The sequence below is a fragment of the Melitaea cinxia genome, chromosome 9 (assembly GCF_905220565.1).
Source record: "Melitaea cinxia chromosome 9, ilMelCinx1.1, whole genome shotgun sequence".
Classification (NCBI taxonomy): domain Eukaryota; kingdom Metazoa; phylum Arthropoda; class Insecta; order Lepidoptera; family Nymphalidae; genus Melitaea; species Melitaea cinxia.
Window position 1 is genome coordinate 5,546,822 of NC_059402.1, and position 12,426 is coordinate 5,559,247.

Here is a 12,426-nt window from a genome sequence, read left to right on the forward strand (position 1 = left end):
AGGCCTCCCTATGTACATATTGTTTAAATCTTGATTTCTTTGCACTGTTTTATTTCTGTTTTAGGAGTAGAATAAAGTGTACTATTATTATTGTTTTAGATCATCTGAACAAGTTAAAATAATTAAAAACGAATTTGATATCATTCCGTTTACCAGCACTAAATCTCATTTACAAATCAACAGTCGAAGGTAAATAAAAACCTGCACGTCTCAAAAGAAATTCTGGCACAGACATGACTTAGCTCCAATTTTTGTTAAAAAAGATACACTTGTGAAGCTGGGACATTTAGAGTACTAAGTGTACTGTCAGCCCTGAAATATATATATTTTTTAACTGAGTTACCTCCGCTTATACTAGAGAGCTAGCCAGTCACGTCAAAGAGGACATCATCATCTGCTAGTTCTGTTGAATACATATTCAACAGTGTGCGAGACTATTTCCTCGACGTTTCTCTTTAATTTTTCAGCTCATCTAGCTCTTCCTTCCATGTTAACAATATGCTAAAACAAGAATATTATTTATCAACATAATTTGCAGATCGTTTTGTTCAGTTTTTATGATATGGACATAGTATAGTTGGACGTAGTACAGTTCCAACTTTTATATATTATATAGTAAATTTAAAATAAATTAATAAACGTACAAAATTATACATACATCACAACGACAGCGTGTCGCGGATCAGCTTTCTCACAGTATTACCGACCGATGTGGGCGGTGCGCCCGACAAATTGTAGTGGATCTTGAAGAGGTACGGCTGGATGTCAGAATATGACGTGTCAAAGATTAAGTCTGCGTCGGAGCGGCTCGGCATTTTTGGGACGTATTCGTAACGGTTTATAATGTCCGTTACGTACACGATTTTATCCTGTAGCATTTCTATCACCCTCTCTTGCCTCGTATGCCTATCCCGTTCATTTTTTGATTGCGTCAGCTCACAACATACGGTCCAAATTTCCCATGGTACGCTCTCTGGCTGGAATGGCCATCGCCCGCGCCTTTTCTGATAGAATTCAAGGCTTATGGATCCGTATGGAGGAGTGGCGTCTGCACCGCGCAATAGTTGTGAGAAGGCCGTGATTTCGCGATTTACGACGCAGCCTAATGCCTCTGACTGGCAGGACACGTAGGTGAAGTCGAGGAATTCGCAGTCCACATCGATATAACTGATCGTCCCGATCGAGTAGCTCTCCTCGCTGTTGTAGGTAAACTTGCCACTCGAGCGGTGGAACAGTACCGTGTGGAAGATACTGGCGACCACCTCTTCTACTTGCATGCCCTCCATAGACATTTCAAATTTGATGCTGCGGGCGTTCATCTTTCCTGGATGACAGTTAAATGTTAAGTAAGATATGTATAAAATATAAACATTATATACTTAGACAAAGTAATGTTAAAAACAGCATATATTATAAAGAAATCAATATAAATTAAGATTAAACATTTTATTTTGCAACCATTTTTATTTAAAAAAAAAGACAGATAATTATGTTTGCAGGCAAACGAAAAAAAACCGACTTCAATTATATCGACAAGTAATACAACGTAGGTATAATAGACGAAAAAATAGTCAAGTAAATACGCATTATCAAAGATTACTCCAAAAGTTGTAATCAGATCTCGATGAAATTTAAATGTGACCACATGACAACAAAACATCGGCTTTCGATTAAATTAAAAATCATCATACACCCAGTAAAAAGTTTTGCGGATTTTTGAGTTTCCCTCGATTTCTCTGGGATCCCGTCATCAGATCCTGGTTTCCCTATGGCACCACACCAGGAAAACAAAAAAAAAAACGGTTCAGAAACGACGAAGTTATCCCAGAACATACATAAAAAAATAAAAAAAATATATATACGGTCGAATTGAGTAACCTCCTCCTTTTTTGAAGTCGGTTAAAAACAAACTGTACTTTCAATTCATGCATGAAGGAAATATAACGTACAAAATTTCTATACCTATAATGTCCCAGAAAAAAAAATCTCGAAAGATCTGCCTAGTCAAAAAAAAGTTAAATAAGAAAGTATTGTAGAGCAAAGATTGCTCCGCCTCTAACGGTCCGAGCGTCCGACTCGCTACCTGACTACTGCTCCGCCCTACACTAGTAATAAAATATAAAATCATCAATCAAGAACTTCGATCTAGCGGTTACATCGTTCCATAGCTTAATTGGCTAAAGCACTGACACGGTAAGTCGGAGATGCAGGTTCGATCCCCGCTGGAACGGTCGATTTTTGATATAATATTAAAAATTGTTTAACCACTAATCTCATAATAATCTACTCTTTACACTATAGACAATATGAAAAAAACGAAGTTCCTTCGGACGGTATAGAAGCAACACAATTTGAAAAAAAAAAGTTGAATTTTATATATATTTTCTATTTCTTGATTTATTTTTTATTTTTTTGATTGGTTTTTAATTAAGTACATAAAAGTATTTAGGAAATTGAGTATTTTAGAAAATAACAAATACCGTAAAATAAAATAAATCAAACAAAATAATAATAATAATAATAATTAATAAAAGCCGTGTGGTTCCCGGCAGAGTAGAATAGGACCACCCCTTCCTACGCCTAGGGTGTCGTAAAAGGCGACTAAGGGCAACAAAAGCTGCATAACACCTGCGCAGCCTCCTTGGAGAGCGTGAGTGCCTCTCCAAGTGAGTATATTAGCACTCAAAAAAAATACTATGATGGAGGATAATTTAGAAAGGCGCATAGGGCCGCTGCCTGGGGGACGCCAGGGCGCGTCTGGAGCTGGCGCTGGACGTGGCAGCATACGGGCCGCCAGCTAACCCCGCCGACCGGCACCACCACCTGACATGTCGGCTTATCCACCATCCCTACCAGTTGGCTTGGCGACGGCAGAGTCCCAAGGGACTCAGCATTCGTTGCCCGCCGCTGGTGGAGTACGTCGCATGAGATGGACACCGAAGATGAATGAGAATGTCATGCGTGCGTACTATAGGGCTGTAGGACGAGAGACCGGGCGGACTGGCTACCGGGCAGTAATGCACCGCGAGTTCCTACTGCTTGAGCCTACGCTAACTGTCACGGAACAGAACCTGGCAGATCGAGCTCGGTACATCCAACGAAAGGGCATATTTGAAGCCGCCGAGCTCGAACGATTTCGACGTGAGGCTGCTCCTGAAGTCGAACCCGTGTCCACGGTGCGCAACGAAGTGTCAACGCAACAAGAAGGCGTTCGTAGCGAAGCGCCTGTGGAGGCGATCACTGAGGGAACAGTCGCCCAAAAAGTAGAACAGATGAGAGGGATCTTGCACGAGGCGATTTCCGAGACTCGAGGCGCTCCTCTGGAAATGAGACCGCGACTTTCTCGCCTCCTCCTCAATGCCGCGACGCGGCATGCCATTGAGGCAGCTAACAGGCTGTTGCCTCCCTATTTGGAAACCAGCTTCACCTTGGAGGATACGGGTTCTATTCTCTTCGGCGCCGCTCTAGCGGTGCACCGCCTTGTCGGAGCCAAGACCCAGGAGTCTGGACGCGCTACTCATAAGAATAGCGACGTACCAGCCTGGAAGAGGAGAATAGAACGCCGTATCAACCTGGCCAGGGCCCTCATTGGTAGGCTGCTAGCTTTCAGGTCGGGCAACACAAGGCCAAGGATTGTGCGCTCTGTTAGAATGGCCTTCAACGGGCTAGGCATCAGCCTCGATCAGCCTGACATAGCCGATAAACTAACGGAGCGCATCGACGGCCTGAAGCAGAGAATCGCGGCATGGGGAAAGCGCATTCGCAGGTACTCTGAGAGAGTTGAGCGCTTTCGACAAAATCGCCTCTTCGTGAGTGATCAGAAAAGGTTCTATAGAAAGCTGGAGAACCCGATATCGGGCTCTGCTTTCCTAAAACCGAGTACGGTTGACCTCGTCGCCTTCTGGCGCAACATATGGTCAGGGGAGGTGGAGCACGAGGAGGGCCCTTGGATTGCGGCGGTTCAGGACGCATATGCTAAAATCGAACCGATGAACCCAATCGCCATCTCTACGGAGGACGTCAGTGGTGCGGTCCGGCGGGCTCCGAACTGGAAAAGTCCGGGGGCCGACGGTCTGCATCACTACTGGCTGAAAGGGCTCTCGGTCTGCCATGCGACCTTGGCTCGACAATACCAAGAGGCAATAGATCGGAAGACACTCCCGAACCTTTTCACTACCGGGATCACTCACTTAGCTCCAAAGTACACCAACACCGCAGATCCCACCAACTACCGCCCCATAACGTGTCTGACCTCCATCTACAAGACACTGACGTCCGTTCTGAGCTGTAAGATCTCACAACATATTGGTGAGTTTAATATCTTGTCTGCAGCTCAGAACGGATGTCGTGGAGGCGGTCGCGGTACAAAGGAGCTCCTTCTCATCGACTCTGTGGCGGGCCAGCTTGTCAGACGCAACCGTCGGAACTTTTCGGCCGCCTGGATCGACTACAAAAAGGCTTTCGACTCGGTGCCTCATTCATGGCTCCTGAGGGTCCTCGAGCTGTACAAGATTGACCAGGCAGTTCGAGACTTCCTCGGAGTATGTATGGGGCAATGGAGCACGATCCTATGTCTCCAGGGCGAGCGACTGACGGGTGCGGGTGACCCAATCAGGATACGGAGGGGTATTTTCCAGGGTGATTGCCTGAGTCCGCTATGGTTCTGCTTGTCCTTGAACCCTCTAAGCACCCTGCTGGAGCGTTCGGGGACAGGCTTTCAGTTTCGGAGAGGAGGTACTAAAGTCTCCCACCTTCTCTACATGGACGACCTCAAATTGCTGGCACCTAACGCTGCACGCCTGCAGGAACTGCTGAAAATCACTACGGAGTTCAGCAGTTCCATCAGCATGCAGCTTGGAGTGGATAAGTGTGCGGTCGTGCATGTGGACAGGGGTCAGGTGACTCAATCGTCGCAGCTTAGTCTCGAATTAACATCATTCAAGACCCTTTCCGAGGCTGAATCTTACCGGTATCTGGGTATGTCACAATGCATAGGGGTGAAGGAAGTGGAGATGAAACAGGCAGTTTGCGAAATATTTTTTGGACGGCTAACAAAAGTTCTTCGGAGCTACTTGTCAGGAGCCAACAAGGCCCGAGCCTATAACGCCTGGGTCATGCCCACTCTCTTGTACACCTTTGGCATACTCAGATGGACTCAGACCGAACTTGACGCCCTGGACAGAAGAGTCCGCACAACTATGACGTACCATCGCGTGCATCACCCTAAGTCGTCGGTCATGAGACTGTACATCCCGCGGAAGTGTGGTGGTCGAGGCATGTTAAGCGCTAAGACCATGCATAACCGCGAGGTGTGCAGCCTCAGGGCCTACTTTGAGACGAGACGAGACAGCGCTTTGCAAGGCGACGTTTCAATGTGTGACAAAGGACTAACCCCCCTAGCCTTGGCCAAAGAGAACTGGCAGAAACCGGTCGTACTGAGCACCTCTGACCGGGAGACCGTATGGATAGAGAAGGAACTGCATGGACGGTTCTACAAGGCGCTTCACGCGCCTCACGTGGACAGTAAGGCCTCCGTGCAGTGGCTGCGATTCGGCGACCTCTTTGGGGAAACTGAAGGTTTTGTCTGTGCAATACAAGATCAGGTGGTCAAGACGAACAACTACCGAAAGCACGTCCTGAAGGATGGCACTCCCGACTTCTGTCGAGCCTGTCGTCATCCCGGTGAGTCACTCAGGCATGTGCTTTCGGGTTGTTCCGCGCTTGCTAATACTGAGTACTTGCACAGACACAACCAAGTGGCCAAGATTCTCCACCAAGAGCTTGCTCTTATGTACGGTCTCCTGGAACAGAGGATGCCGTATTACCAATACTCACCGGTGCCAGTACTCGAACGCGACGGAGTCCGGTTCTACTGGGACCTGCCTATCGCCACAGACAGGACGATACTGGCGAACAAGCCTGATATCGTGGTGATGGACAGGGCACGGTCGAGGGTATTTTTAGTGGACATCACCGTCCCGCATGACGAGAACCTCGTGAAAGCCGAGACTGAGAAAAAACGTAAATATCTGGATCTGGCGCACGAGATTGTCGACATGTGGGGTGTGGGGTCTGCTGAAATAATCCCTATCGTAATATCTGCCAACGGTTTGATCCCGGTTAGCCTCGCTCACCATCTGAGGCAACTGGGGATCCGGGACGGTTCGCTCGCAGCCAGGATGCAGAAGGCGGTGTTACTTGACTCGGCTAGGATTGTCCGCCGGTTTCTCAGCCTACAGCCCTAACCCCCGGCCGTTTGATCTCCCTGCCGGGGCGTATTCCTCCACCCGCTTATATTTATATATGTAAGCATAAGTAAATTTACTATAGTATTTATATAAGTAGTTATTATAATATATGTATCTATTATGTATCTATTATATATTGGGCGGGCGGAGTGACATTCAGGAAAATAATAATAATAATTCAAACTATTAAGTGAAATAAAAAAACACATGGCTTTATTTATTTTTGTCGACAGTATAAAATTACATAAATAATTTAAAAAAAAGTTTACTGGTAATATTTTAGTTTTACAAACGTCATATTATACAGTCGTGTAACTGATATTATGTCACTTCCATTATATATTTTTCTTATGGTTTTAGTATCACATTTTTTTCAGTTCGCTCGCCCAGCCAAATGTCAAGCCTGCCCGTAAGGAACTTCGTTCCAAAAACACCAAGGTCACTAAAGCACGTGTGTTAACCACAGCTAACACAAGCGGACCCATTAGGACCTATTTTGACACATTTGGATTAAGCTTTCAGAGCTCTACAATTCATAATAGGAAATTACTTTAAAAAATGCTCATACTGAATTTATATTTTTAAAAGTTTGTTTTGTTTTCATAGTTAAAAGTAATAAATTTTTCAGATGAGGTAATTGCTCAATTCTCACTCATGTAGTAAGCCTATATTCCTAAATAAGTATAGTAATAATCACATTACAAAATTACACAAAAGTATTTATACGTGAGTTGATTTGAAAAAAAAAAATTTTCCGACCGTCAATCATGTTGATGTTGTTTCAAAATTAAAGCCGTCATATATTTAATTTTATAATTAACTAATTTACAGAAAAAGCAATAACAATTTTGGCTAAGATCTAGATTAGGTAAAACCGAATTTCGGGACCGTAGGGGGATGGGGGAGGGGAGGGTGGGGAACACTACCCCTGGTACCACTATCACACCTCGGAACCCCATGGTTATGGAGATATCGATGGTTAAAGTTTTGAGGTTAGAAGAAGAATTGGTCATTTGTTAGTTAAGTGGCCTCCAATTTATGGGGTGAAATGGGGGTGGGAGGGTAAAGGGTGGTGGGGAGGGTGGGTTTTTTAGCCCCCCGTAGTGTGCGTTTCGCGTAAACCCCGTGGTTTCGAAGATATCGTGTTTGAAGTTTTGGGGTTAACTTTACGTGATTCAGAGATATTACAATACCTTAGAGCTCCGTGTCTGACTCCACCTTAACTCCGGTGCAGCGGGAAGTGCACTCATATGCTCCATTCACCAACTTTCACATTTTATTTTCGAACAAATTTACGTAAAAAGGATCTCGATTGCAAGATCAACAAACGATACGAACTGACGCTTAACGACTGACAAATCGACATTTTTAAACAAAATAACGCGTCAGACATAATATTCTAATAAAATTAGTAACATTGCGTGCTAGAATATAGGTTTAGAAATTCGAAAAATACCCAAAACCGAATCGGAGCACCCCACTGTCCACGTGGTCTTGGTCTGTCCTACCCCTAGAGTGTTTTTTTTGTGCCGCGGAGGCGCGGAGGGAGGGCAGCCCTCGCCCGCCGTGCGAAAGCGCGCGAACGAATGCGTAGAGGAGCGGCTGAGGCTCCGCTGCGGAACGGAGCATGAGTGAGCGTGCTTTCGCACGCAAGGGCGGAAGGGCTGCACTTCCCGCAGCGCCGGAGCCAAGCGTTCCCTCTAACTTTCGAAATTCTTCTTCTAACCTCAAAACTTTAACCATGGATATCTCCATAACCATGGGGTTCCGAGGTGTGACAGTGGTACCAGGGGTAGCGTTCCCCACCCTCTCCCCCCCCATCCCCCCACGGTCCCGAAATTCGGTTTTACCTAATCTAAAGCTTTACCACAATTTTTTTTTGTTGTTGTTGTTGCCAGTAGAGCAAGCAATTATCTATGAAATGATATATAATTTATGTGGAACAATTATGAGGCTTTTTCTAAAAAGGGATGCAAACATCTTAGACTTTAGCGTATTAATATATATGATTTTATTAGTATAATTTATCTAAGAGGACAATTAGTCAAAATTCAAGGTTCATGTTATAAGAAAAAAAAAAAACTAGTTAATAGCCAAAAGAAACATTGTAGATATATTAACCATTAAAATTCTTATTTACTTATTGACGTAAATTTATACAAATTAAAATATTATGATTCTAATTTGTACAAATAAAAACAACTATAATATTATTGCTACAAAAATTGGTTCTGTTATTAGCTTTAAAAGTGGAAAATACTAACCTTTAAGAAATAGGAACAAGGCCTTGATGAGCTGTACACTGACTTATTGACATATATCTTAACGAAGGAGTGTCTCCCGAAGTTACAACAGAAATGGGATAAACTGGATTATATACAAAATAATTATACGATGATTAGAAAACCTCAATTTATTCCACACAATAAAATACTTAGCGTTAAATATAAGTTGAATATTGGATTCCAAAAACCATAAATTGCAAGTCAACAAATGAGCAAATGCTATTCTCCGAGTAACAAAGCATTTGATATTTTGGTTGTTACGTATGTTCAGCTGAGAATGACATTACATTAGCAAGTTTTCATTTGATCAAAAATTACCTGGCTCGTCAATGCTTGACTATCACGAGTAGAATCATAAATTGCGCTGTATAGTTTTTACGACCACTTTTATTTTAATTTAGGTATATACCAATATAAAAAACAAACCTAAGATTTTACTGGCACTAATTCATTTAACTTTTAACAGTTCCATCTGTAATCTACTTATATAGGTACTCTTTGCTGTAATCTGTATAGGCATATACACAGAGTATAGTAATACTTACAGAAAGGCATATACCTGGTAGGGGTGGGCGATATACAATACATCGATGTATTAAAAACACTCGATGTATAGTAACGATGTATCGAATCAAACCTATGCATGACGTTTAGATTACACAATTACATTTTAGAAATATAGGTTAAAAAAGTCAAATATACAAATAAGTTCCTTTTATAAATATTAATTATTATTAATGCGGCATCTTAGTTCACTTGTTTTAGGAAATAAAGTCAAAAAATTTAATTTATTATCAATGTCAAATGGCACATTTTAAAGACAGTAACAGCTTCATGTCAAAGGTTTCAAAAAAATAATGAATTAATTCAATAAAACAAAAAATAATGTAGAAAAAATGTACACAGTTTATTTAATTTCATTATAAAAAAGACAATCTCATTCACAACAATAAGTACCTACAAGCTAATAACAATACTTTTAAATGACAAGATTAATGTTGAACAAAATAAAAAAAAATTGATGTTGATTTTTGTATGTGTGTTTGTATCTTTATTCTTGGTGTTTAATTAAAATCAATTAAAATGACTCAAGACATTTATAATTATTCAACATTTAGCTATGTCGGGTATAATAAAAGTTTATGATATATTTTTCTTTTTTCACCATCGAATTCCAATTTATTTATGTGATTTTTATATTCCCTGGATCTAAAAGTTATAATTTATTTATTGAGGTGAAACGGCCTTAATGGCCGAATTTATCTCACGCGCCAGTCTACGAGTATGTTATGTCCAGCAGGCCTAGCATGCGTACAACGAGATATCTCTAGACGAGAGAGAGAGAGAATGTCTACATCGAGTATTTTCTCGATTACCCTAACATGCGCACTACGAGAGACAAAATTCTCTTCCAAAGACTTCGCCTTGTCGAGTAGAAAACTTTATCAACCACAGATGAAACAGGACCCAAATAAACTTTGTAATTATGTATAATTTATACTTAAGCTGGAAAATAACCTACATATAAATATATGTAGGATTAGGATATTTAAATATGAATATTTGTTTAATATAAACAGTTGTGGCACATAATTCATTACATCTACATTGAGTGTTCACATCATGTCAGGGTCACTAGGGTTAGTGGAGATTTATTAAATTATTAAATACATATATATGCATACTCCACATTTTTTTTTCAGTTTAGCTAGCTCAAGTTTGTTATTTATGCACCTACTAGCGACCCGCTCCGGCTTCGCACGGGTATAAAATATAATTATAGCCTATATCATTCACTGAAAAAATGATTAAAATCAATCCAGTAATTTTGATTTATTCATTACTGCCCGTGGCCCGCTCGCGTTAACTTTAGAGTAAAAGCCGGCCGGAACCGCCGCAAACGCTACGTACCGCAATTTTTAAATCTGTAATATCTTCGAAAATATTTATTTAAATTATATGCTGTAAAGGGACATATAGATCTATATTAAATCAACAATGTATTTAAGGTATTTAATTAGATAAGGATTAATGCTGTATTGGTTAAAATCGTTTTGAAAATTAGCCATTATTTGTCGTAAAAAGTAAATGACAAAAAAATGTTATTGTGGGATATCCATAAGAGATAGACATACACCATTGCGGAGTTTTCTGTAGACCTTTTTAATGTGTACAATACTTAGTACATTATTTTGATAAATCTCGTAGGGTTCAGCCTGCGTTTGCAATTTAAGCGAAAAAAAAAAAAAATTATTTACGACATGACATTAGAAAACTCAAAAATAACAGTATTTCTCCACTATTTAATGGATGTTATTATACATATAAACCTTCCTCTTGAATCAATTTATCTATTACCAACCTACCGCAATCAAAATCCGTTGCGTAGTTTTAAAGATTTAAGCGCACATACATGTGCAGGGACAGAGAAAGCGACTTTGTTTTATACTATGTAGTGATTCAACCTGTGCGAATGAGGCATTTTCCAACTCCATGGCCTTGCTGAAAATTTCAAATAAAAAACGATGATTTGTAGGGAAGTTATTGTAAACTATTGTGTGTTTGAAACAGGGATTCCTAAATTTTCATACAATTTTTATCTGGGCTATCTGGATTTAGATAGATATATCTGGAATCCAGATAGCTGTTTCTAACACACAATAGTTTACAATAATTCCTATATAATACAAATCATCGTTTTTTATTGGGAATCTTCAGCATGGGGATTACATTGGAATTTAAAAGACTGGGGGAAAAGTTCGTGCTGTGTTACGGTAAAAAATACATAACAGCGGCGCTAATATAAATAAAGATAATATACATATTACGTAACGTTTATCAATGAGAAACAACGAAAATAATCTTTATTTTTATACATTATATTCAGAGATTTCACAGACAGAGTTTCCCCATCATTAAGTTCACAAATGTAAAATCAGTCTGCTATACCTAGCTTAGAATCGGTATATGTAACATTTTATTAATGACTATTAACCTTACCCTCGAAAGCATTTTATGACGAGAGCCATTTACAATATTATTATTTTATATCAATTTTTAATAACATTATGTTAATAACTCAATTGTTAATAAAAAAATTCATTATTATTACAAAAGTATATACTATATTAGTGCAGGGCTGCCAGGTGTAAAAAAAGTGTGATCGTATGTCAACTACAAAAAAAATCGTATGTCAGGGAAATTTTGAAATAAAAAGATGCTTTTCGTTTTAGTTTTGGCTCGTCTTGGCAATCGTACAGCCTTTTATGACTATTTTTTTATTATAAATTATCAAAAACCGCTTAGTTTTAGAAAATAAATGCAATAAAACTATTTGTTACACTCATACAAAATTTTCTGTTGTCATATTCTTTAACAAAAGAATATGTTGGCTTAAAACTTCATATAATTTTCGTTTCTTCTTATTAATTGCTTGGCTAATAATGTGTTAAGTGTATCATTGGATAAACTGTTTCTAAGTTTTGTTCTGACTGACATTACAAATTTAAAGCAAATCGAGCCAGTGTTATAATTTTCAAATTGTTTATACTTCAAAATGTGTTTTTTTTTCAAGTCGCAATTATTACCGAAAGAGTAATTATAAGTTTCGGTAGAAAGCAAACAAATACAGCCTTTATATGATTTTTCAAAGAGTCTTTATTCAAGTAAAAGATCTAGGCATGCGTTGGGTAGTTGGGGAATTCCGTCGCGGTTGCATACTAAAGTGACCCCGTGGCGCCCCACTATGACGACGAGGGCACCGCTGTTTTTTAGTTGGTAATCCGTCATTACACCTACCACCAGGAGCCACACACTCCCGTCGCCTACGGGTGACGGGGTTAGTGCGTAAAGGCATTTTCCAGCGTAAAAAAAGGTAGTTGGGGGATTCAACG

The 12,426-nt window shown here is 40.3% G+C and overlaps 1 protein-coding gene across 1 annotated transcript; it reads right to left on the minus strand.

Moving 5' to 3' along the window:
- Nucleotides 1-399: 399 nt before the first annotated feature.
- On the minus strand, nt 400-1,319 carry LOC123656474 (autophagy-related protein 101-like). The gene is made up of 2 exons (XM_045592154.1): nt 659-1,319; nt 400-501 (listed from the first exon to the last, which is right to left on the minus strand). Exon 1 carries the CDS (start codon nt 1,317-1,319, stop codon nt 660-662), a length of 660 nt encoding a protein of 219 aa, XP_045448110.1. The 3' UTR covers nt 400-501; nt 659.
- Nucleotides 1,320-12,426: the final 11,107 nt, after the last annotated feature.